A 27,067-nucleotide genomic window follows, 5' to 3' on the forward strand; every position below is an offset into this window, starting at 1 on the left:
AGGGTTCTGTTTTGTAACAGAAATCAAACTGGGACAGGATTCACACCAGCTTTGAAGTCCAAATAAATTTGATTTCAGTAGCAGAGGGATCATGATGGCAGTTCTGAGGCAGCATTGCAGTCTGGAGGGAGAAGCATGCATTTGCCTTCAGTCAGCCCGGGGCTAAACCTGGAGGCATCCCACCATCACTCTCATTGTCCTCAGAAATTCCCTTTCAACTTCTTGTTTGTATGTGTGTCCCACTTTGGGAACATCCCTGCCAGAACTGTTGATTCCAGAACTTTTCACTTCACCTGGATGCTCAGCACTGCTCTGATCCTCCACTCATGTGCAGCATCTGATCCCCAAATGGGCCAGAAAGAAAACAGCCCACACCTTCAGAAACAGCCCCCACCTTCACTGCAGCTGCTGTTGAGCCGCAGGTTGCTTCGTTTGGGGCTTTTGTTTCTCCTTGCAGTTGAGTGCATTTGCTGTGGCTTGCATTCGGGTTGCAGTGACAGGAACCTTGCTGGGCTTCATTCCTGTGGGAAGGTAGGTGTGCTGTGCCAGGGGCTGTGTGCTCACTGAGCTGTCCCAGAAGGTGGCCCTGGGCAGCCCTGGTGCCTCTGCTGGGGCAGACCTTGCAGCTGGGGCATGGATCTCTGCAGCCCTTGAAGCCAGGACAGAACCTGCAGGGAAATTGCACAGTGGTTTACAAACATACATTTTCACAAATGGGATACAAATATTTTTTAAATCTGATTTGGCAGCCTACAGTTTAAAAGAATACATTGGATTTTGCACACTTGCCCCCTAACTAACCTATTTATTATTAAAAATACATGCTCCCAGCCCTTTATTCTGTTGTGTCTGAGTCTTTGCCTGCCCCTGTTATAATGAATGCTTTTGTGAGAGTCTCCTACAGTAGGCTCAGCACCAAAACTTTCAAGTTCTAAAACTCAAAAGGAACTTCTAGAGTTTTTCTGCATTCTAGCAAGAACAGAAAATGGAAAAACATTGGAGACATTTTTATGTGAAAAAACTGATGTTTGGGGATATCAGTTTTCATCCAAAAATCCCTGTTTTCAAAAAGGAGATTGGTTTGTCTCTCACAGCCTGTAGGATGTTTAGAACTGCATGGTTTTAATGTCTTTACAGCCAAAAAAAATGTTACTGACTCAGGGTCATTCCTTTGTGTCAGCTCATTGCTTTGACAAGCTTCAGTTCTTACATGCATAAGATGACAGGGCATGAAGACTTTCCCTGATGTAGATAAGCAGCTCTATGAAATAAGAAGTCCTCCAAGCTCCTTATTCCCCTGTTAGGATGGTTGCACAGCCAGTCTTACTGGCTCACACAACTCGTGCCATTGTTTAGACAATAGGTGACATTAGTGTGCTACAGCTGGTAACTGGTATGCTGCCTTCTAAGAAGGGGAAAATGTCTTGTGAAATACAGATTTTTGTTCAGTTTTGGATGATAAACCATATATATGAAAAGTCTGTTTGTGTTTGGTGATTCTTTCTTGGCTTGTTTTCTTATGCAATTTTCAAAAAAACTGATTGGTTTGCCCTGTGATCTTTACTATCCCAGGAAGTCCTTAACCTCTGGCTGCATATGAGTCTTAAAACTCGGGTTTATTATCCCATCCTGACCCGTGTCAGTTTTAAAACAGACTGCAAGATCATTATATTAAATTAGGTACTGCATATGTATTTATAAAGTAGTATGTAAATGAGTCCTTGCAGTGGAGATACACTAAATGAAAAATAGAAGCAATGTACCAACTCTCCACTGGGCAGCTCTGCATCTGTCAAAGGTGGTGTTACACCAGTTGAATTGTTTATTTACCTTAATTTTTTGTGTGATGAAGAGACACAAAGAACATTATTTGGAATATTTGACGTGCAGAAGCCACCAGATGTACAAACCCAGATGTTACCATATGGTTCCAGTGTCCTTTGGCATGTTTTGTAGGAAGTTCAGATCCAGATCACACTGTCAAACATAAATTTCAAGTAAATGCTTTCCTGCTTAATAAGAACATATCATTGTTGGATAGAGCAGTCAGTGAAATATGGATGGATCCAGGGCACCTTTCTGTTCAGAACTGCTAGAAAAGAGGGGACCTGTGTTTATAATTGTTATTGTGTCTTTATATTTTTTAACTAACTTAAACCCTCCAGAATCCCAGCCTCCTAGGTCTGCTTGACCAGTCACCCCCACTTCACTCTTCCCTGTCTTGTATCAATCATTTTTACTTCTCCCTTTGCCCTGTGACTGTGTATTGGACTTTGTTTTTTGGTTCTGATATTCTTATTGTGTCATTATATTTTTTAACTAACTTATCCAGAATCCCAGCCTCCTGGATCTGCTTGCCCAGTCACCCCCATTTCACTCTTCCCTGTCTTGTATCAATCATTTTTACTTCTCCCTTTGCCCTGTTACTGTGTATTGGACTTTGTTTTTTGGTTCTGATATTTATGGTGTATTAAGGGTTCAGAAATGCATCACCATGGTTTCACCTTTTTTCTGCAAATGTTTCTCATTAGGCTTGTGTCCTTTGGAACTTGGCAGTCATTGATCTGCAGTGTGGCAATGACAGTGACATCTTCTGCAGAGCATGGAGCTGGGACCAGAGGCCTCAGTGCTGAGCCTGAGCCCAGCTCTGGCTGGTGAGCCTTGAAGTGCCCTCCTGAAATCCACCAAAAAACAGTGAGTTAGATTGTTACACTTCATCTACTCAGCTCAAGGAGAGACACCAGAGCTTCCATGGCTTATATTTAATACTAGGTGTTAGTTCCAAAATTGCCTTTTCTTTTGCTTTTTTCCCATCCACTCTCACTGATGGTATATTTTTATACAAACAGACAAAGCCACGGTGTTTCGGTTCTGGCTTGGCTGAGCCTCAGTGTTGAAGTTGTTGATGTTGAAGCTCCCTCTTTCTCTGGGTAGGTAGGAAGGGAGGTAATTATTCCAATATTAGTCCATTGTTAGTGGTTTTGTTGATATGACACTCACAAGACACACTGCAAACAGCATTCCAGTGTTACAGAAAGGAGATCAGTGGTGGTTTTTTCTGTTCACACAGCTGCCAACTTCAAATCAGTAGAGGAAACTGCTGTAATTATTTGGTATTTCCTTCTTTATTTGATGTGACATAAAGCAGAATAGCTCCTGTGACATAAATACTTGGTTAGAGGATTTTTTAAATGCTCGTTTTATACCATACCTATTCAGACTTTTTGGGAATCTTGTTGAAAATAGTTTATGGTTTTGGATTTTCCTTTAAAATGGCAGTGACAGGAATGATTTTTGTTAATGTCTTTACTAATGGCTAGAGATTCTAAGGTGGAAGTTGCACCTGAATTTCCATAATTTGTCCTGCTGGTTGTATTTTCCATGTTATTTTCATTTTGATGGCTTTTTCAACAAATAGTTGAACAGCATGAGCTATCCACTTTCTTCTGTACAACAGCCAAAAATTAACTGTGAAAAGAAAGAGATGCTGATGAATGTGCTTTGGAGACAGTTGAGGAGTACAGCAGCCAGCCTGGACACACATTCAACTTTGTACCAAGTTCTGTGGTTAGAGAGTAGCTTTTTGCCAGATTTCCCTGAAGCCCTTGATCTCATTGAGAGTAAGCTGGCTTTGACAACAGAAAAACCAGAAAAACTCCCCTGTTGCCTTTTGTGGTAGTGAAAAAACATAAGGGACAGTGGTAAACGTCATACTCTTTCAAAACACAGCAGCCTTAGTGGAAGTAGTGCTGATGTTTCAGCATTTTCTTCCTGAGTATTTGACCTGTGTCCCTCGTGGGAAAAACACTTGGATCACAAAGCTCTCTGCCAGGAGGAAATGTTTTATAAACCTGGTTTGTGCTCCCAGGCAACAGGCCTGTGAGGGATCAGTGGTTCAGGAAGAGGTTTTGTGCTGTTACTATTTCATAGTTATTTTGTTTAACTTTAGAAATCTGAACAATGAGAGCAAGTCCAGCCCTTTTTTTTATTATCAGCTTTATGGGAGGACTCCATGGTCATGAGCATGTGAGCACCAGCCCTTGAATGTGGGGGAAATGCAGGAGTTACAAGAGTTTAAGGATGGCTTCAGACCCATGAGGAAAAACAGGGAAAAGTGCCCACTGAGGATGTATCCTAAAAGTTCCTGTTAAAGTATGTCCTGCCATTAGAATCACAAGGGTTATAACAATTTTGCTTTTTAGGGATTACTTTTAAATACATTTTGGCTTCTGCTGGGGGAGAAGGAATGTTAGGCCAGAGAGGAAAGTCTAAGTTACATGAGAGGAGCTGCTTTTGATATTGTGACTTAGACTTTTCCTTTCGTTTTAGGATATTTAATGAGCTCCTAAGTTGAGTTATGACCAAGACAAATTAAATTATTTAGCTGAATATATAATCTGCCAACAATGTTAGCTTATTGTTACCGTTTGTGTTCAAAGCTTGATTAGTCATGGCATTAATCCTTTGATCTAATTAATTTCATTTAATTCAAACAACACTGAGGCTAACTTATTGGTGTATTTATTTGACCATTATTTGATTTGGATACTGAATTTTTAATTAGGATTTTAAGAACCTCCAGTACAATTAGTATTTACTGACATTACATCTACTTGCTTTCACGTGCCTTGGCTAGGATTATTGTAGGTAGTTTCCTACAGCAAATCCCTCCCTTTTTCCTCCTGTAGGAAAAACCACCCCACAGCAAGCCGGGGCAGCCTGTGTAGCTGCAGAGCAAAAGGTCAGTCCGTGGCTGATGACTGAGCAGGGTTTGGGGATGCAGTTCCCAGGGGTTTTGCCTTCTCCCAGCACAGCTCAGCCCGACTGTGGTTGCTGGACATCGGTGTTTAATCCTGAAAGCTTCCACCTTCAGCTCTGACTTCAGGATGGGTTGTCTGGCTCACCGCCTGTGAAACTTGCAGCAGCAAATTCAGAGGGAATCTCTGGGAGCCGGACCCGTGTAATGGGATTCCTTGCTGGAAAGTGGTAGATATCCCAGAAAGAAGTAAATTCTGAATGATGGATTCGCACACCCAGTCCTTTAATCTGGGAGACAATCCATTCTCTGTTAAAATTTGTCCTTTTTAACCCACTTTCATTTTTTGTTACTGCTACAGTTTGAGGCAGTGAATTCCAACATCATATGCAGAAAATGAACCTTTAACTTTGTTTATTCTGGACATGTCATTTGGCAAGGTTACAGCAAACTTTTCTAAATATTGTATCATGCAATAAATATAAATGCAAGTAGAGCTTTTCAAATAGAGATATTTGAAGTTAGATATCTAATTTAATCTTGGAAACAACTGAAATTTCTTTCAGAAGTGCCTACATTTATGTAGAAAACTAGTGAGTCAAGTGTTTATTTCCACTTCTAAAATTACATGTAACAAAATAAACGTAATTTGAGTTCTATTCAGAGAAAAATTCATTTTCACTCTCTTCCTCACCAATAAGAAGTATTATTTCTGAAGTTTGGTATGCCCATTTCCCATGCAGTAATTTTGATGGGAAAAAATACAAATGAAGCGTTTAATTTAAATGATGCTTCATTTTCTGATGGTATTTCTGCCAGTTTTCAATAGTTAATGCCAGTGTTAATGAAACTTGATTTCTAAGTGATTATGCAACGCATTTCATGCTAGCAAAATGATTAATTACAACCCTTTGCTGGGTTGCCAGAGTAACAGCTAACACTGCACGTGGGGGTTTAAAATTCAGATGAAATTCTGTAGTTATATTAAATTCAGGCTGGACACTAAATGGCAGAACCATAGAAGCATTTAAATCAAAGGTGGCTACAGGTGAGATCTTTATTGCCAGCTGAAAGATCAGCACGGTACAGAGAACATTTCTCCAAAATCACCTCTGCCACTTGCTGTCAGTGTTGTTTTGGATGCTGTCTGTCAGCTGAACTGCTCTGCTCCTTGTGGCTGATCCAGTGCCGTGTCCTGAGACAGCCCAGAGGACCCTCACCTTCCCTGGGAGCTGCAAGAAGAGAGGAGAGAGCTTCCAGCAGGAAGGGCAGGAGCCAAGGAGCCTGGCAGCAGCTGCCATTCACTGATACTCCCTGCTCCAGCCCTGACAGGGATTCTTTCCTTAGGGCAGAGGAGAAGGAAGCAGTCAGGTACTGTAGGGAGATGCTGTTCCACTACAGGAGTATTCTTTATGTACTAGATCCTACAGGCTGAAATTTTAGATTGGCAGTCTGCTCAGGGTTAGCACTTGAGTTCCTTCTCATCCCAGATTAGTAGTGTTTTATTTTACCTTTTCAATTCCTTATGGTCTTTTTGTCAAAGTGCTGCTTTCCCTAATGGCTTGAGAATAAATTGAATTCTTTTCCTGAATCATGTCACTGATGTTCATCCTCTGTTACTCATGTTCCTATTTAGGTCTTTAATCAGTGGTGCAGAAGTCAGTCTGTCTGTCTTCTTTCTAATGTCTAATCATTTTTCCCTGCAGTTCCTTTTCACTCTTCTCCCTGCAGCTTCGTGGCTTACTCTGTGTGTTCCTGCTTCCCCTGGCAGCTGCCCAGCCATTCCCTGCAGAGGAATTCTCTCATTCCCTCCATTATTATGTGCAGTCCAGCTCTTGAGTTCCTTGTGGTTTGCTGGGGGGTGAGGGGGGCTGTCTTTGGGCCTTTTGGTTGTTTTGTTCCCAGTGTTTTGAGGACTCCAAACACACAGGCTGCTCTTGGGGGTTTATGAGTCATGGTTTTCACCTCATGCCTTTGATTTATTTCTATTTCCTGTGTTTGAGGTGCATTGAATATGCTGTGTTTAGTGGGTGGTGCTTCCACAATCCATTGAACTTTTAAAATGCACATGTAATTATGTGCATTATCCCTGGCTTTCTGCAAATACGTTTCTGCTTTGCTCTGTGCTACCAATTATTTAATAGACCATGAAATGTTGCAGGAAAACCTGATGCAAGCATTCTGTGACTTCATTGCTAATGTATTCCTTCTGAGGTGTATTAATCTGTTCTATAAGCACTACAAGGTTTCCAAGGTAATTTGGCTTTTAGATTTCTTTAGGTTTAAACATTTAAAAAGGAAGCTTTCCCAATTAGCTGATCTGAATATACAGTAAGAGGCTCTGATTTCTGTGCTGCTTTATCTCCTGAGAAGAAATTTCAGTTACACTTATGGTTATGAAACTTTGTTCTTAACTACACACTGCAGCAAAAGTTCAGCAACATCTTGAATATCTGCTTTCATTTCTAAAGAACACAGCAATCTTTCTCAGGCTGATGTAGCTGAGTAGCTGGCCATTCCAATTTGTAATTACATAAGGTCACAGTAGAATATCAGTAGTGCTGAAGTATTCCACTGTGAATGCTGGGGAAAAATGCCTCTGCTAAGACTTGCTTTATTAAGGAAGTAAGTAGTGTATATATAAGGAGCTGTAGTCATGGAAGTGTGTAAGCAAAGTAAATTAATTCCATTTCCTTTTTTAAAAAAGATCTCAGTAAAAGAGGTGAGGTTGAAACATTATTTTTTGACCTGCTGAGTTTCTTTAAATCAAACTTAAAGGGTAATTGATCAGGAAGATATAAAAAATCTTGTTTTCCCTGGAGTGTTTCTGAAGAGATGCTGATGAGTGAGGAGTCAGCAAGACAACTCAAACACTCATCCAGAGGGAGCATGCAAGGCTGGATCAGGGTTATGTTCCCACTGGGTGTCGGGACACTTGAGTGTAAGGTCTTTTCTTTTGCTGTCTGAAGTCACCTTCTGAAATTTGAAGATCACCTTTGGTTTTGCCAAACTCTGCTTGTGCTGCTATTTCTATATTCTGTCTTTATTCAATAAATAACATAAAAATATTGGGTGTAGGACATGGGTTTTAGTAGAGGGTAGACACAGGCTGTCTGTAGTTAGGTAGTTCTAGAATAGTATTTTTTTTTTTTTTTTTGCAAATCTCCTAAGTATAGCCCATTTACAAGCCTTGCAAAAAATCACTGTTTTACAATCCATGCAACCTGTGCTCCATTGTCTGAGCCTTCCATCTAACAGGCTTATCTGTGGAAGCTGCTCCACTTTCCACAGTAAAATGTATATATTTACAGGCTCACAGAGGAACAGAATTTAAATAAGAGCACCCTTCATGGATATAAAAATTAAAAGTCATGCCCCTGTCATGGAGTTTAATTGGTTTGTTTGATTTAACTCACTATGGGACAGCTTTGAGAAAACAAAGTGGTTGTCAGTGCAGATCAAGCAAGGGAGAGCTGTTTCCTGTTTTCTGGAACAGTCTTTGAACAGGGAAGTCTTGAGGCTGTGAAAGCCCCTGGTATCACAGTGGTACCCATGGGCAGGTCTTGGCTGGAAGCTGGGTAAAATCAGTCTGGTGTGCTTCATACCCATCTTTTCTAGTTCACACTAAGATTTTTGGGGTTTTTTTTTTAGACTGGCATGAACAGAATTTGTAGTGTCGGTTCCTATACTTGCTTAACATTAGATTTCTCATTAAAATTGTGTGCTTATAAAGACAGTTTGGAGTTAATTGTCTTGTACTTTCAGTGTGTAAAATAGTGCAAGAAAAAAAATCTTTTTTGTTTCATAATAATTCAAAACATTGCAATAGTCTGTGGTTTTTTAATCACAGCTTCACCATAAAAATTGTCTTATTAAATATTTCTTATAGTCAGTCATAAACTTCTGAGGAATAGTTCTCAGCTGCAAGTACTGTATCAGTGCAGGACACAAAAAATAAATACATAAATATTTCTGAAAAAAAGTAAGTATTTCTGTAGAATTATAAATCTGCCTTCAATATTTTCTGTCTTCTCTCGTATGTACCACCCAAATTCAGCTTGTTAAGGACCTTTACAAGATTCTGTTTCAGTGTTTCCCTCCATAGAGAAGACTGGTATTATCTGGCCTTCTGAACCAGCAATTCTGTTTTCTGAAGCAGAAAATTAAGTTTTTTCTTCTTTACTGTGAAGAAGCCAGTGCGTGTCTCATATTCACACCAGGCTGTCCTGACATCCAGGAGCAGAAATGTGAAAATAGCGTGTCCGAGCACCTAGGACAGCAGAACATGCTTTTTCTAGCAGAATCTCTATCAGATGTGGGTTCTGATTCTTATTCATACCAGGAGACCTTTCAATTGCTCCGGGAGTGTCAGGAGCTGTCCAAGGTAGAAGGTTCATTTCTATTCTCTGGCAGAAGCACCCAGCCCCTTTCACTGGAATTCCCCCTCAGTGGAAGTACTTCATCTTCACAGCCCTGGCAATGAGTTTTTCAGGTTATGCTGCTCTGGATGATCAGTTTAACATTGTCTTAGTGCTATTGTTAGTGCTTCTCTAGGTCCTGAATCTCCATGGGCAGATCAGGAGCATTTATTACAACAAAATACTGGCTCAGTGCACAGTGATGTGGGCAGACTAGCTTTCCCTGGGGTATTTCCTATAGCTGTACTGTCAGCCTGCCCAGTAATGTAATTTATCTCTCCTGCTGAATGTTATTCAGCTTCTCCTGTAATTTAGGTTGGAATAACAGGTAGAGAATAGTGCCTTGGACCTGGAATGTGAGCTGCCAGGTGTAGTGTGTGTCACATGAATGACACAGGTTACCTGAAAAATTTACTCCAATGCATTGTGTCCTAGTTTGCTTTTTAAGAGGTGGCACAGCCCATGGCCTTTCTTGTGTCTTACTTAGCTAAAGAAAAAAATAAAGTAACTGCAGTGTTGATTGTATGGAATCTTTAACAAATACGGCATTTACTTGTTAAATACTGAAGGAATTTTAAGCTGTTTCTAAACACTAAGTACTTTGACTTCCTGCCATCTCCCTCTGCTCTCTTCCTCTCTCCAAAACAGGCTAAAGTTTAATTTTTTTATTGCAATCTATTCTCCTGTCTTGCTTGGAACTTACTGCTAACTGTAAGAGCATTTCCCTTGTTCTCCAGCCATCAGTGCTCACCGGTGTGCAGCCCTGCCACATCACATTAAGCTCATCGGTCATTCTTTGTGCCTTTGTCTCATCTTATGAGGGATTTAGTCTAAGGGTTTTGGTTTATATGTTGCTGTTCTTCAGCTGAAATAAGTTCTCTCTGGCTTTCTTCTGTTGTTTGTGTGCATGTGAAACAGGGCACCAAATAAACTTCATTATGGGAAAGTCAGAAAAATGAGCATGGTGATGATGAAATTTCCTGGTGCTTAGTTGTAGTAGGGAGCAGTTAAGTCATGCCAGCAATGGTGGGGTGAATGCAAACTCTCACAAGGAACCATGGAGAGCAAAACAGCTTCCTACATAAAAGCAGAAAAGATGAAATCTGCCTTTCAAGGTGCTGACATATGGAGTAAAATAAAAATCGGTTGCAGTGGCAAAATCAGTTCTGCCTTAGCCTTTACATGAATTTTGAATGGCTTTACAGAAGTGAATTACATACATTTTAAATTACATCATTTGTATTGCTTTACATACAAGTCTCAGGCTAAGTGACTTTCCCAAGATCCTACATTAAAAAGCTGAGAGAAGAGTCTTAAATTGTACCTCATTTTCTGGACAGAAAATAAGCTTTAGCACAAAATTTTGGTATAGAATACAACATAGTTAAAATGTATGTGTATTAAAAACCATAAAGTCATATCATATTTTAATGATAAAAGGTACCATAGATGTGGTTATTCTTCATACAGTCTAATTAACATGAAAATAAGTGGATGTGGCCAGAACACATGGACACAGACTCATTGGCTCCATTCATGTCCGATCTCCCTCATCCAACAGTATGAAACACAATAGAGTGAACAAATGTGGTAGTTTTGCTACTGTGCTGCAGTGTTAAGACTTAAAAAAATAAATTTATTTTGCTTTGGGAGATGTCAGGTGCCTTCTGAATGTGGTATTTAGTGATCCTGCAAAGATAGTGGAAAAAGCGAAAGGGATGTCAAGAGAAAATCCATCTGTAGAGGAAAAATCAATGTTTTTAAATCATTTCAATTTCTCATTTTACAAACTTCATTACATCCAATTCTATTATAAAAATCCACTCTCTCAATATAGGAAATCATTGAAAGAAGAAAGTTCAACTGGATTAGATAATTAATTTATCTAAGTCTTAAAATGTTGCTGGTTTTTTCCAATCAGATATAACAAAATTACAGAAGCTCATTTTATCAGTCCAGATACAGTCTCATGCACAAAAGATTTATCCAAATAAGTACATCTGGTCTGTACTTCCTATAAATTCATATTGAACTAATTCATCATCCCTAAAACACAGCAATTTCCATGTTAGCAGGAGTTCACAGAGCTGTGATACGCTGCCAGCGTGTTGTTGCTGTGTATTTAATAGCAGTCCTTGTTATGTCTGTTGTCCCGCTCTCCTGCAGGGCCGTGCCCACGGCTGTCCCATGCACACTCGAGGGCTCTGCTGCCGGAGGTGACCCCGGCTCAGCGGGGTGTGCGCGCTGCTCTGAAGGCTGGAACGGAGCCCGGGTGCCTCCTGCTGCTGGGACTGGGCTGGGGGCTGCGGGGCTGGGGGCTGCGGGGCTGGGGCTCCATGGGCTGGGGGCTGCAGGGCTGGGGGCTGGGGGCTGCAGGGCTGGGCCTCCATGGACGGGCCTCCATGGACGGGGCTCCATGGATGGGGCTCCATGGGCTGGGGGCTGCAGGGCTGGGGGCTGCAGGGCTGGGGCTCCACGGACGGGGCTCCACGGACGGGGCTCCATGGGCTGGGGGCTCCATGGGCTGGGGGCTGCGGGGCTGGGGGCTCCACGGACGGGGCTCCACGGACGGGGCTCCCTCTGCACGCCCAGCCTGGGCTCTCACAGCCCTTCCTTGCACGGACATCCTGGCAGGACTGCCTGCATCCTGGAGCCGTGCTGATGGACAGCAGCAGGCACTGCTTCTCGGAACTTCCCTGCCACGTTGCTTATCTGTTATGTCCTTACCTACCTGGCTAAGAGAGGAATAAAAAGGCTCCCTCGGAGATTCTGAACTAAAATACAAGTACAAATCTGATGGTTGCAGTGCTTCTGGGGAGAGCTAAACTTCAGAGTATTGACAGCAGTGTCTCCAAAACTCAGGGGCAGCAGTACAGAAGTAGTAAGCAGTGACAGAGAGATGGCTGAAGTCCTTAAAATCCTTCTGATTGTCTCCTTTGTTACTGTACTTCACAGGAGAGAGCTGGTTTCCTTGAGGCCCTTGTAACAAGAGATTGCACTGCAGTGGCTTCAGGAGTCCAGTGAATGACTCCTGGTTTTAAAGGAGAACTCTTGTTTTCTGATCTCTGTCTAAAAGTCTTGCTTTCTTTTATGACGCAAGGTTTGCTGTCTGTTCTCAGAGCACACAAGTTTAAGGATGGAAATTTTGAAAATATAACCTTATTCTAAAGAAGGAAATACTATTGCTGTTGCCAAAGCACAGATTGGAGGAGAAGCCTTTGGCCACTGCAGTTAAGGTTGTTGACTTCGTAGGTGGAGCCTGCTCTGTTTGCAGTCTGAGGTTTTGTAAGCTCTTCTTATGTGCCGCTTTAATTCTTTAGCGTTTTGCTACTAATCCTTGTTTTATCCTCCCTTTAGGGTATTAGAATCTTTAGGCATTACAGTGGGCAATTAACACAGCTTGCCTAAACAGCTTGGCACTTGAGTAAAAAAGGTTGGAGTCTTACTGCCAGAGAGGCAGTGGGGGAATGATGACAATTAAGCTGACACTGGTCAGTGGATCTTTCATTCATTTAAGGAGAGGTAACTACAAGGGAAAATCTGTCTACAAGGGAAAATCTGTCTTTCTTCAACATACCTCACTGTTTCCATCCAGTGAGGTATGTTGAAGAAATAGGGGGAGTTTCTCTCTCTCTCTCTGTGTCCCTTAGGTTAGACAAGCAGGAGGGCATGAGCAGGTTGGGATCATATGGATTTCACAGGACAAAGGAAAACCTTTCACTCAGGAAGCAAGGATGGAATCAAGTACATATTGGACATGTATAAAGAATAGAAATATTAAAAGCATTGCAAAGTGATCTGAGTGCTGTTCCAACTCATCTGCTTCCAGCAGGTTGGCCCATGAGAGTGTTTGTTATCCAGTGCTTGGGATGTGTCAGTCCTAGCACTGCCTTTTCCTCTGTGACAAGCACAATGTCCCTTGAGTCTCTTAATGAGCAGTCCAGTGAAAATGAAAAGTGAGCTTCCATAGGAAGGTGGTTGTTGGCTTTCAAATCCTTACTGCATGCTGATAATGAACTGGTGGCCTCAAAGTGCTGAGTACGAGGTGGCCACATGTAGGAGGAGCTCCATGCAAAGAAACACCCCCCGAGGCATTTCAGGAGGAAAGCAGCACTTCTGCCCCCTTGGGAAATGCTACCTTAACAATGGAATTACAAACCAGAACTTTTCCATGTGTTGTAAATGTCACTTTTCCTTTTCTCCCCTTTTCCCCTGCGCTCAAAGGGGCACACTTTCTCTCCTGCAGCAGCACAGAGGAGAGCCAGGATGGCCACTGGCACCCGCACAGTGTTCTGCCAGCCCACAGGCTCCACACTCCAGGTGAAGGTGCCAAAGAGGGAGTGGGCACAGCTGGGAAGGCCCAAGGAGACTGCTGTGAGCAGGGCAGTGGGAAGATGGAGCTGTGCCCAGGGGCACAGCAGCTGGAACTGTTAGAGGTACTGGAACAGGCGTGGAGGAGACTGGCACCGTAAAGTTTTGTCTCCGTTGGATACCCAGCTCCAGGGAATTATAACAGAGTTTGGCTTGTGACTGGATTTTAAAAAAGCCCAACTTCTGTTTTGATCACAGATGGAACCCATTTTATTGTGAGATCCATATCTGGGAATATCTAATGCAGGCAGTGCCTTACATACAAGCTAAAAAAGCAAAATCGAATAGAGAAGGCCTGGGACAAGAGGAGTGAACATGGAATAGTTTGGCAGGTTTGAGTCTTGAATTTCATTCCAGTGACAGGGTTGTCTATACTCTGTTTATTTTTAGCCAAGATTGTGAGTTTAATTCACAGTAACTGCTTCAGATGGAGTCTCCAGGATGGATACAGTCTCTGAAATGTCAGTACATTTGTATATGCTGTATTCATTCCAGAACCCTGAGAACAAGAGGTTCTTCCGGGGGGGGAAATAAGGAAGAGCAGGTGAAGGACAGGATGCTGGGGGAGGTGAAGCATCTTAGTCATTCTTGTTAACATAACAACTACTTGAAATTATATTGGCTTGTGTAATGCTTGCAGCTAGACAGAAATTATTTCAGTGATAATAGAGTTCATCCTGAGCCAAAAAGTTGTCTCATTTCCCTTTCTTTTTATAGTGTAATAGATATGGATATCCTATTCAACCTCTTCAAAGGTTTGCAGACATAATTATTCTGTCATTCATAATTATTATTATGCTTATTTTTAACTGCTGGGGGCTTAAGTTCCCATTTGCTTTCTGACTGACCAGATGCAGTTGCTATACTTTTGCCATTAAGATGCAGCCATTTTTTTCCCTGTCAGAATAATTCAAAAGCAGAAAATTGAGGGTGAGTGTCTGAGATGCTGCACCTTTATAAAGTGAAACATTAATGTACTTCTGTGTGCTTGCTATGAATTCTAACAACTTCAGTTTATCAGTAACTAAATATTGTGTAATTACATAAATACATTTAACTATAAATATATCTGTATTTTTAATTTAAAATAATAAATAAAATAATTTAAAATAATTGCATTGATTTGTTATTCATATTTTATGAATGTGTTATAACAGCCACTACTAATGTGTGTTATAATAGATATAAAATCCATAACAGGTAAACTATATAATTAAATCAATAGATAAATAAGAGAGGGTTATTTTTATGTCAGCCAAGTTCCCCCAACATTAAAGGCAGATGGTTTGCAGTGCGTGCTTGGGGTCTGCCTGTCTGTGTTTACTATTTCTGTATGAAGTCTGTGCACCTGTGTAATCCACACAGAATCAGGTTGAGGGGTTGGAGCAGACCTTGAAGATCATCTTGTCCAACACATGCCACTGTCCCAGGCTGCTCTGAGCCCCATCCAGCCTGGCCTTGGACACTTCCAGGGGTCAAGGGGCACCACAGTCTCCCTGGGCACCCTGTGCCAGGGCCTCACCACCCACCCTCACAGTTCAGAATTCCTTCCCCACATCTAACCTACATTTCCCCTCTGAATTTGTACCCAAGATGTAAAGCAGCAGAGCTCTAGTCCTCTCTTTTCTGTCCTCAACTTGCTCCTAAGTGCAGATGAGCTAAATATAAATTGTGCAATATGCCCCCAGATGTTCTCTTAGAGAAACCAATGCAAACCTTCCTGACAGCAAACTGAACTAGTTTTATTTATTTATTTTCATTAGGACCACACCCCCAGCAAGCTGCAAAGCCCCAGCCCTGAGTGCTGTCTGAGAGGACTAGACTGGATTTGTAGAGGTCATGGAAGGCAGAAAAGAGCCTTTTGCTGTTTTGTCCTCTTTGGAAAGCCTTTACTCTAGGGAGATTCTGCCTTCCTGGAGAAATCATTGCTTTAAATGTCTCTTCCTCCACCAGAGAAGCAAAAAACCCACCAGGAAAGCCAGGAAAGTGTCTCCCATGCTGGCTGGTTGAGAATGGTACAAAGTGCAGGAGCAATATCCTATCCTGTTTCCATCCAGTGAGGGAGCTCTGGGAACAAAGCAGCCAAGGCACAGAGGCTTTAACCCTCCACCCCCTGGAAAGACAGTGCCTGACCCACAGATCCTGAGCTGTGGGGTCTTGGCAGCTGCTTGAGTCACATGCTGCCTTCTATGGAGGAAACTGGAAACTGCAGCAGAAAAGCCAATGGCTCTAAAATGACCAAGCTGATAAAGATTTGAGAGTAGAGAGGAAACATCATCCTGCACAGGGCATCTCTGTGGTCTCCAGCCTGCCTTAACACAGTCATTTTCACCATCAGGAAGTATAATGTGAATATTTCCTATCCAGTAAAAACCTCCTTAGAACTGTTACATCCACCTCTTGCAGTGCAAACTTTCATCTTAACTACTGCTTTTAGGCTGGAGCCAAAAATTAGTTGCTCAGCTTCCAGTTCCTTGGACCACAGCAGCACATTCCTCCTGTTGATGAGAGACATCAGGAGCTTTAAAGTATTTTCATGGTTTGTTTGCCATTTCTGCTTTGGATATATTTTTTCTTTATGCCAAGCAAGTTTGCAGTGAGTTGTGGGTCATTATTTGAAAGGCAGTATTTTTCAGTGCAGCAACACGGCTTCCAGCGCACAACACAAAATCCATGGCTTTTTAATTAACACTGCCTGTGCATTTTCTTGCCTTTAAGAAGCAGTTGTGCAAAAACCAAGCCCACTGATCACCTTGGGGAGAGAGAGAGCGATCTGCTTGATCTTTAATTATTATTTAATTACTCTACTCATATGCTACATTGCCTCTGCTGGACAATATCAGATGAGTGTTTTTGCTCTCCTCCCAGCCCCCAGGGGCATTAGGGGTTCATTACCTGCGGTACCCTGGCAGAGCTCCCTCGGTGTTCCAGGCAGGGCTGTGGGATGCAGAGGATTCTGTGGGGAGGACAGGAGGTGGGAGCCCAGCAGAGGGCTGGGGAGGGTCCTCGGGGGTCCGAGAGCTGCTGTCCAGGCTGCTGGGATGCAGGGCTGGGATGCAGGAACAGGCACCACCCCTGGCTGCAGCCACAGCTGAGGCACAGGGGTTTATTTATCTCATTTCCTGAGCCTAACATACTGTCAAGTTCCCAGTGTTCAGCTGGGAGCAACACACAAGGGATAAGCAATATCTGGAAACAAAAACAGGTTTTACATAGAATTTTATTATCTACTGCTGATAGAGACTTTTTTTGTTGTTGTTGTCAGAAAGAAAACTTTTAAAGGCTCATGAAAGAACTTTCTAAGCAGCATACTTTTCTCAAATACTCCAGCTGCAGACTCACAGAGAATAAAGGACACAAGCCTTTCAGAAATCACTGCAGGACTTTTAAAACACCGTGCCTGGCCCGATGTCAAGCTGCTTAGTTGTGTTCTTTAGTAGAGATGCAGCTATAGAGCTTCCCTAGTGGTACCAGGCTATGCTGGGAGAAAAAGCACATTGGTTGTTTATTTTAAAAAGAATTTTAAAAAAGGCAAACAAAAAAAATCCAACCTCAACAGCTTTGGGATTCGTGGAAATGATGCAGACCTGTCCTCTCAAACTAATGGGCTTCAGCAATGGGACTTCACTTTCTAGTGCTCTAAAGAAAATTTTTAATACAAAATTGCCTTCAGTCATCCATCACACTTTGCTCCACGATGTGGTCATGGGGAGAGGCCAAGGCAGGCTAATGAAATAATCCCAGCTGCTGAGGGGGGAAAGCTGCAGCTCTGCCAGGCTGAGGGCACAGTGTGAGGGGAGGTGCTGGTGAGGGGCAGGCAGAAACTGGGGAGAAGTTATGCTCTGAAAGCTGGGCTAGCAGGGAATAAGGAGATCACAGGAAGAATGAGGAGCTGCTAGGAGAAACACTGAGCAGTTAATCCTCCTTCAGAATTCTCCCTTGTGGCAGGGAAGTGGTGTACCCTGCTTCCCAGACTGGCTGAAGGATGATGAGCTGGCGTTTTACAGCTCCAGGACTTCTTACCCTCTGCCTCCTTAGCCAGGAATACTCTTTCACTTGGGATTGAATTTGACCCAAGATAATTTAGTCAAGATTTGATTATTGCTCTTTTGGCTCTTCTCAACAGCCTGCAGTGGGGTTTTAAATTCCTTGTTCATTTAGAGGGTGTTTTTTATGTAATAAGTTGCTGTGTTGAAATCAAACTGGCTACTGAGCATGGCCAGGGAAGGAGCACGGACTGGCAGTGCAGGAAGGAGCCTGAAATGAAGCAGTAAAATGTGCTTTAGTGATACTGGTGCTGGAAAACTCTCCTGCAGAGCAGCTAATGGAGCACACACAGTGTGCTGGAAGGAAGGCTGGTGCTTCTGTGAGCACACCTGGCAGGTCTTGAACTTCAAACACACTGAAAAAATCCCACAACATTGACGACAGCTTCTCAGGGGTGTACGTGCTTTTTTATTAATAACGTGGTACCAAGGCATTATTACAAATGCTTGACATCAAGGTGACCAGGATCAAAGGTGTAACCTGGAGACAGGAGGGTTTCAGGACAGTCATACCCCCAGAGCAGCTCACAAGGCTGTGTCAGCTTACCTGCTGCCTCTGGAGCCCTGGGAGGAGCAGCAAAGGCAGGAGACATTATTGACATCTTGCTGCAAACATGCTGGAGAGAACGGGAGTTGGAAAAAGGTGATTTTCTTCCAAACTCCTCCTTCTGTTCCATTTAACTGATTGCAAGGTTAGGCAAGGTGGAAGAATGATCTGTAGAATTTTTAATTCATGAGCACTGTAGTTTCACAGGGTTTTATAACCAGCCGCCCAGAAATTGCCCTGCCTCAGTGTCCTGAGCTTGCAAACACAGCAGCCCCAAGAGGAAAGGCACAGTTTGGGGTTATTCCTGCTGCCCACACTGGGCTAGGTCAGGCACTGCTGTGCAAGTATGATAATAAAGGACCTGGAGCAGAGGCCCAGAATGTGGAGCCATCCCATAATGACAGTCAGTGACACACAGGAAGCTCTGGCTTTTGAGGAAGCCCTTCCACCTTAGCAAATGTAGAAGGCCACGCCAAAGGATCTACAGAATGGCTAAGCAAAGACATCTTGAGTAACAAATGTAGTCTGGGAAGAATTCATGACATGGCAAAAAGGCAAGTTAGATCCTTCTAAAAAAAATAATCCAAGTGGATTTCAGATTCAAAAGTATTTTAAAAACCTAGTTTTTCTTAAGTACATTGGAGACATCTGGACTAGCAGGATTTACCTTCATGACACACTTGGAGTGCAGCCATTCAGCACTCACCAGCAGAGTTCTGCATTTACAAAGTCTGTCAGAAGTAAAGCCATTCCCTGCATTTGCTTTGGAAAAGTCTCCCCATTCCAAAGATTCAAGATATGTGTATTTCACATACTTGTCTCAGAATAATTATTTATCTTCTTTCGTGCAGCAATTAGTAAAGTTTATTATTGTTAATGTCTGATTTATCTGAACTGCCAAATACAACAGCCAGCAGATTTATTGGGGCTCACAGGAGAGAGCAGGGAGCAGAACACAGATTCCTGTTCATGTTTCCAAAGGCCTTCTGAAGAGCTGTCACCCCTGCTGCTTGCAGTGCTTTCTTTACTACATGATTACATCCATGTTGTTCCAACACTTTGTGTGTTTCATCAAACATTTTCAAGCTTACATTTCCAAGGCGTGGTCTTGGCCACAGACAAGTCTTTGGATGCTGCAGTCTGGAACCAGCTTTAGGGCCCAGAGTCTGGGCTCAGCCGACCTGGTCACGGGGTGATGATGCCCATGGGGGACCTGGCCCAGTTAGGAACCCTGTGTGTCACACCACAGACCCACTGCAGTGGGGCCACTCTGTCCCCTGCTGGGGGGGCTCCTGAGGCCTGGTGACTGAGGCTTTGGGCACCTGGCACATTGCCCCCTCCCCACTGCAGCATGGGCCCAGCCGTGCAGAGACACCTGAGCTTGCCACTGCAGGGGAATCTGTATTATTTTCAACTGTGTGCTTCTAACTAATCCAAGAGCACTTTCAAATAATTTAAGCAAGTGTTATCTTACAGATTTAGAGCAAAATATTGACATATATAATTATTAAGTAAGTAGGGGAAAAGATGAAATATCATGGGAAATTCGAGGTAAGAAAACATAGTGGCAAAATATTAGACTATTTCTCTGCCTCTGAATTCACTCATGACTTGCACAGGATGGATTCTCTTCTTTGCAGAACCTTTTCTGACAGCAGCATAGATTTCTTCTGGCTTCTCTCTTTTAATCAGGGGCTTCTTCTCTGGAGCCTTCATTCTCCACATCACAACTGGATGTCGTGGGCCATTAGGACTCTGAATCTTGATGATCTTTGTGGATGCAATATAGGACATCTTCACTGTCTGCACCACAGAATTCATTAAGTTTTTGGCAGCCTGAATTAGTGAAGTGACGCTGTCCAGCTGCAATAGGAAACAGAAACACCAGCCTAGAAGTCTTTTAACCACAGAAGTGCTTTTAACCACAGTAGGCACAGGAATAAACACCAGTTTAAAAGCAAGACTACCAGAGACTAAACCATAATTCCCACATTTTCCTTTTGTGTGTTTGATCACTGTGCTCATGCTCTGCTGCTCAGATTTATTGTGATGTATGGAAATTCATGCTGGTGGAATATATAAATGCTTTGGAAGCTAATTCTAATTGGTTTTTTTCTTTAACAGGAATTCTTGATGCTTGTCTGCAGGGTCCTATTGCAATTACTACTGATGCAATTACTAATGAAACCAACTTGAAGAAGAGCTGTGAAAATGTGACCCCTTGCTTCCTTTGTTTCAGCACTAGGTAAGGCCTCCAGCTGCTCCTGTCCCATTCCAGGCTCCCACAGGTGCTCAGGAGCAGGGCTGAGATACTCTGAAGTGTCTGGCTCTGGCTCTGTCAAAGCTGCTGAACCTCTTCTCAGCAGCCAAGATTTGTATGGGATATTGAAAGTGGGATAACCCACAGAAATCCCAGTGACTGTGTGGCCTCTCCAGCTGCTTGGAGAGTGCCACCCAAGGGCAGAATGCAGAACAAACAAAGCCCATCACCTTCCCCAGCATCTAGCACAGCCATACCAGTGCCACAGGAGGGGTGTCTTCTGTCACTGCTCATGGACAGGAAACAGGAGCACTGAAGAAGCTTCCATGGCTGGGATGGAGAAACAGTAGGATTACTCTTCAAAAGGGGAGAGCCCTCACACTTCATCTTCTGAACATCCCCTTTGCTGAAACATTTGTGTAAAAGCACTGAAGCCAGTTCACTGAAGGGCTGTGTGTGGGTTTAGCGGCAGAGTGATCCTGTCCTTTGCCATCCAGCCCGACCCCAGAGCCTTGGGCAAGGTACAGATTTACAAATGGGGTTATTAGGAGAGGTTCAAGGACTTCTCCCTTTGCCAGATCAAAAAAACTGATCAGGTGAGAAAGGTGCGTTAGTATTGTTTGTCTTCATTCTGATTGTTTAACACAAATACGAATAAGGCAGAAATAGAAAATTCAGCCAAGAGGCTGGATTTAGTTGCAATTTGGAAACACCTCTGAACTGGCAGAAAAATCTTCCAGTTAATACAACACACACTGCTGCTCTCTGGAAACGAAGAAAAATAATAAAATTAGGATATCTGGTTGAATGCACACTTATGTACGATGGCAGAGTGAAATTATCTCAATTCCCCAAGAAAAGGTGTCAAATCTACCAGATGACCTCTAAAGTTCATTCCGTACTGCAGCACGTGAACTTTCTAGAAAGGGCTGCCAGTCTCCAGCAGCCAGTGGCGTTTGCAGGGCACTGCTGCCATCAGAGGCAGAGTGCCCCTGGTGCAGGCACCTCTAGGAGGGTGTGTTTGTTTGGGGACTGGCATGTATGAACTGATCACGAAGCTGGGCTGCACAGCCCCTCAGCAGCACAGCTGCTGTCACCCACTCTGATGTTAACTTCAGTGCACCCCCAATGCTGACTCCCAAATTTCAAACTCTTCTTTATACATCTAACACATGTGAAACAAACAATTTCCCAAAGCTGCAGGCTGTGGGGAAGGTTTTGCTCAGAATTCCTGTCCCACACTCCCAACACCTCTGCCATGCACCCCTTTTCCAGGTAAGCTGCCCTGAAGGGCAGCCCTAGCTCGGGGCAGATGGAGAGAGGCCATGGCCACACCTCACTGCTGCATACTGTCACACAGTGTTTTCTGGAGCAGGAGGAGACACAGCTTCATAGGAACTTTTTTTATGCTAACCTGAGGACTGGTTATACACAGACACACCTCTGCACACACAAAATTTCAATTATCTATTGCTATCTAGAACAGCTGACATCATCATAATCCTGACAGCTTCTTGAAAGTTTTGAATAACTTTTTTTTCCCTCTACCCTAACAGTCCCTTTTCCAGCACTGGCATAGTAAAACCACTATGAAGCTGCTGGGACAAAGAAAAGGATGGTTTTGGTTTTGTGGCAGATGATAATGGGCTTCAAAGGAAGTTTCTTCCCTTAAGTCTCCCCGTGACTGCAATGTGTGTAACTGCTCCACCATTTTAAAGTTGCTGGGTGATAGACGCATGTGAGGAGGGGTGGCAGGTTGGCCAGTGAAATAAATTCTTGTGTGCATGGCAGGGAAAAGGCTTCTTGAAGAAACTGGTAGCATCCAGGAAGGATGCTACAAAACTTCAGCTGTTCTTTATTGTGACTTCAGTGTGTGTAGTGTGGAACATGGAGAATGCTGAGGTGAGCAGTAGAACTCAGCTGGCCTTTCCTCTCCGGTGGAAATGGAACAGTTACCTCCTCCTCCTCCTGCCCCCTGCTGCTTCTTCCTCAAATCGGCTGTGGAACAGTCTAGGGCTCCTTCACCCCACCACTGGGATCAAGGAAACTGCATTTTTATTGTTTTTCTAAACTATAATCATAGGTATCTACTATAAGCAGCAAAAACACTTGAGGCGTGCCTAGTTTTGATGAGGCTCTAATTGAAACCCAGTAGCAGCCACGTCAGCCTCGCAGTGTGACACAGGCTCTGGGAGGGGACACCTGTCCTGCTGGACACCTCCAGCCTTTTAAATGCTGAAGAGCCAAAGCCTGACTCCAAGCCAAACTGCAGAGCTGTTCCAAGAGGCAGAATTCCCCTGCCCCTTGCCACGCCAGAGGAACTGATCCTCTGCCATGGCATTAAATCTCTGCAGAAGACGCCCTGAGCCACAAAGAGCCGTGCGGGTACCCTGACCCCAAGCTGTGAGAAACAGCTCTGAGTGTCCCCTGCTGCGAGGCAGTGACCTAGGGCCCACCAAGGGTGTTTGACCTGGGGTTCTGCTGCCTTACCTGGGGCTGGGCTGAGTCACAACAGGCACTGAGGTGCAGGGACACTCAGTTACTGCTGCCCTTTAGGCCATCTGCCCACAGCATTGGCTGTGTCCTTCTGTCTACCTATCCCTTCACCTTTCTGATGCATCTCGCATTTGCCTTCTCAAGAGGAAGGTTGTGTTGGGGTGGGGTTTTAACTGCATTCAGAATTTTGGAGAAGCTTTTAGATGTTCTTAGATGTGTACTACAGATGGCAACAATCAGGCCATACGTTTCACTTCCTTTTTTTTGGCTTTAGAGAGCAGTTTTTTTTTCTACCTCAATGCCAGTAAGACTGTACAGTTTGGTGGAAATCTGTTCTATAAAACCGATGTACTCAAGAATGTCTTCACATGGATGATTTTATCTCAGTTATTCAGCAGGCTCTTCAAGGTCTCATATCCAGGAAAACTAAAGAAATGAAACTTGGCATAAATGAAAGCCTGATAAAATATTCATTGAGCATTTAAGTCCATTTCACTTAGAGAGATGTAGCTGCAAACTCTTCAGCGCACAGCAAGCGGTACATAAAGATTCACGGGTAAAACAAACAAACCAACCAACCCCAAACTAAAACCGGTTTTATTTTTGCCTAACTTCACTTTTGCTCTTTCAGCATTTTCCATGGAGATGCAACATCCCAGCCTTCAGATTTTACAGGTCTGACTGAGTAAGTTAAGACAATAATTCATTAAAAGCTTTAGGAAAAACATCCCTTGCCATTTCTCTCCTCACCTCTCCTGTGAGCAATAGTACTTGGCTGCCATTGCAAAAGGAATTCAGAATTATTCTGACCACTGTAATTTCACACTGGGGTGAAACACACATGATACAGAGCAGATGACAGTGGTTTTGGGGTGGGTAAAAAAAAACCCACCCCAAATCAGGCTGGCAGCACTCATGCTGAAATCCACTCTCCCTTCTCCACCACTTTTATTTCTCCTCTGTACTAATTTCTGAGAGAAGAAAGCAAACTCTCCTCTGAATAACAAAGCTGAAGGGAAAGGTTAGACAAGAATTGAATTTTGAAACTTTTTTTTTCATTTTGCTTACATGCACTGTATTTTTCTCATTTTGGTAAAGTAATTTAATGTCTTGGCAGTAGTGGTAATCCATTGCTATGAAATGCTGAACATTACAATAACTGATATGGGCCCATAACAAAAAGAATCATGATTTAGAAACTGAAGAAACCCTTGTGCTGTCAAAATATTTTCTGTTCAGTGCACTAAGAAATGCTTCCATTGTCCCATGTCAGCAGCAGTTGTAAGTGGTGCAGCAGTGAAATACCAGCTCTGCTTACTGCAGGGCATGCAGAGAGGCCAGGCTCCCTCCTGCTCCCGTTGCTGGTGTGATGTGCAGGTGCTGTCCCTCTTAAGGCAGGGACAGACACTTTGTGCCTTGGGGACAAAGCTGTGCAGGCCTGCAGAACAGCACTCCCAAAGTGTTCTGTGTAACCTGGAGTGCCTGCAGCCCCAGCTGGGACACCTGGACTGCTCTTGGAGTTCTGCAGGGAACTGTAAGGTTTTGCTGTTTGAGAACAGATGTATTAGTTGGCTGTTTAGAGTATCCCAAGTCGTATTTACAGTTCACCCAGATGTAGGTTTTCCATACAGGTGGAAACTGAGAACTGAACACAAATACAGACTTTTTTATCAGTGCTTGAAGTCTGAACTTAAAATTCTTTTGGAAACAAAGTCAGTTATTAAAAATTTATTTTAATTGAAACACAAGGTTCATTATGTCAATTCCTAGAAGCAGATTTCCTTTGGTACACTACACCAAGAGACTAAGACTGAATTTTTATTTCTTTGACAGCTACATCTGAAAGTAACGCGAGTTCTACATTTTTGTGGAGAGCAGTGAGTGTCTGAGTACTGCTGCATTTCAGGTAAGGAGTCCTTACTATATTGTGGTTTTGATTTTAATCCTACTTTTTCACTAGGTGTAGCTAATTGCTGTTTTGAATTATTTTATGGTTCTTTCACTAAGGTTATAAATAAAATAGTCATTTATCCCTTAAGATTAAAAGTAGCAGAACAATCCAAAAAGAGTGAAATCTCCATTGTTGAAGGCACTGGAGTTTTTACTGGGCCTTGGCCAGGATTTTAACACCACTTACTTGCCTGCTTTTCTGAGCCTCCCCTTTTTTCCCCACTCAAAGTCGTGTTAATTTCTTTTTAGTGGAAATGGAGATCTTGGTCTAACAGTGGCACCAGAAGACAGGTGTCCAAGAAAGGCACAGCAAAGTTGGAACTGGAAGCACTTGGTTACCTGCCATGTATGCTCACGCAGCTGACAGATGACACAGAACCTGTCACAGATTCAACTCCAGTACAGCTTAGGTGGGAAATGAGCCAAAGGGAACCTTGCCATTGTGATTCTTTTCTCTGGGAACTGTTCCCTCAGTGTTTTGCTCATTTCTGCTTCGCCATGCTCTCACTCTGGGATACTGGAGAGGTTTCATCCCCATGGACGTGGCCTAAGGAAAACATTTTCACTACTTGAGTTTCTTTCCAAGGAACTGAGTTTTCCTAGAAACTTGGCTGTTCCATTGGTTATCTATGTTTGTGTGTCCATCCAGTGATTGCTCTAAACACCGCAGGGGTGTCTGGAGTCTGTTCCATGTTTTACCCATTTTTCAGGTGGGGAAATTGAATCTAAGGGACTGAAAACTAACCATTACCAGAGTCTGCTTCAGGCTAAGCAGGATTCAAAGAACTGAAACTGAGTTCTGCAATTAGGCCAGGCCTGTGTCCAAGTTAAATGATAAACAACTTACATTAAGGGCTGCAAAATTGTTCCTGTGCAACACCATAATGGAGCAGATGCTTAGCCAGGCGGATAGCTCAGTCTCTCCCCAATACTGCTGCTTTCACTTCCAGAGAGGATTTTAGAAATCTATTTTTTTTAAAAACAGGCCCTTGAGAAAAAGAACAGTGGCTTCATATAAATCCTTTCCTTACTGTTGAGGAAGAAATTGAGTGTTTGTTGCAATAATATTTTACATACACTGAGGCTAAGATCTATAGGACACATCCTGATTTTGCTAATTGCCAGAGTAATTATTACTAGGAAAAGTTAGCTGTCCTTTAGTGTACATTACCAGAAATATTTCCTGCTCCTTTAAATTAGTTTTTCTCAGTAGATGCAGTTTAGAATGCAGTAGTAACTGAGCTCTGTGTAAGTGACTGAGAGGAAAATCTATCCCTTGCTTTGCTTCCAAAGGCCAGGATTTCTATATCCACACACCTATCAGCGTACACTAGGTAAAAGCTAGAAAGGTATAGTGTTACTAAATTTAAAAAAAAAAAAAATAAAAAAAAAAAAACAGAGTGAAATATTTCTGTCAACTCTCAGCAGAAGAAAACTTGTGTCAGCTCTTGGGGGTTAATGTCAGCTTTTAGAAATTGAGCAGTTCAGTATTTTCACAGTCAAATACTGAAATAAGTCATTTCGTGCATGCTGTGCAGCCCTACAAGTAACCTTCCCCATCCACTCAAACAGGCTGAACTAAGAGTTCTCAACAAGTGCCAAGGAGAAACACCAGCCAGGAGAAGCAAGGTGGCTGAGCACAGAGCTTGGGGGCACAGCTGTGTCACTGTGGATGTGAAGGGCAAAGGGACGCTGTTCCACTGAAGTCACAGTGCACTGAGAGCGGGACAGCGGCACCGAAGGCAGAGGAACGAGCCAGGTACTGCAGTGACTCAGGTGGGCTGTCAGGGCAGCCCCTGTTCCAGTGCGATTCCAGTGCGATTTGTTCCTTCCATCCAAGGCCACAGCAAGGCTGTTCTGCCCAGCTCACTTCTCTCCCAGAGGAAAACACAGGTAGACCCTAAAAGGAGCAGAAATGCCCTGCTGCCATCTCCCGCCCTGCTGAAGGGGCAGCTCCTCTCCAGCAGCAGCTGAACCCCTTGCGGTGGCGAAGGCGTGGGGCCGTGTGCCAGCTGCCATGGCAGTGCACGCTGGCCAGGACAGCCTTTTCCTGGGCTGTGGATATCCAGGCATCGGGATTGTGTCAGCCAAAGGCCTGGGGGCAGAGACTCTTCCCCTGCATTTTTCTAACTTCTGGCTTACAGCTTTGCCTCTGTGTTTTCACCTGTGGTTCAGCCCTCAAAGCTGGAACACGTTCATTGCAGTGTCATGCTGGAAACTTGT

At 43.3% G+C, this 27,067-nt stretch overlaps 1 protein-coding gene across 3 annotated transcripts in view; it reads right to left on the minus strand.

The window, feature by feature from the left end:
- Window positions 1–17,675: 17,675 nt before the first annotated feature.
- CTNNA3 (catenin alpha 3) overlaps window positions 17,676–27,067 on the minus strand; it is a 426,086-nt gene continuing 416,694 nt past the window's right edge. For 2 of the 3 annotated variants that reach the window (XM_041427252.1, XM_041427251.1), the window contains exon 18: window positions 17,676–20,001. In XM_041427252.1, the coding sequence (XP_041283186.1) occupies window positions 19,714–20,001 (288 nt within the window). In that variant the 3' untranslated portion in view covers window positions 17,676–19,713. The remainder of the gene's footprint in view (window positions 20,002–27,067) is intronic. The other variant, XM_041427254.1, reaches the window with a different exon arrangement.

Source organism: Onychostruthus taczanowskii, unplaced genomic scaffold (genome assembly GCF_017590055.1).
Source record: "Onychostruthus taczanowskii isolate IOZ18803 unplaced genomic scaffold, ASM1759005v1 scaffold98, whole genome shotgun sequence".
Lineage (NCBI taxonomy): Eukaryota > Metazoa > Chordata > Aves > Passeriformes > Passeridae > Onychostruthus > Onychostruthus taczanowskii.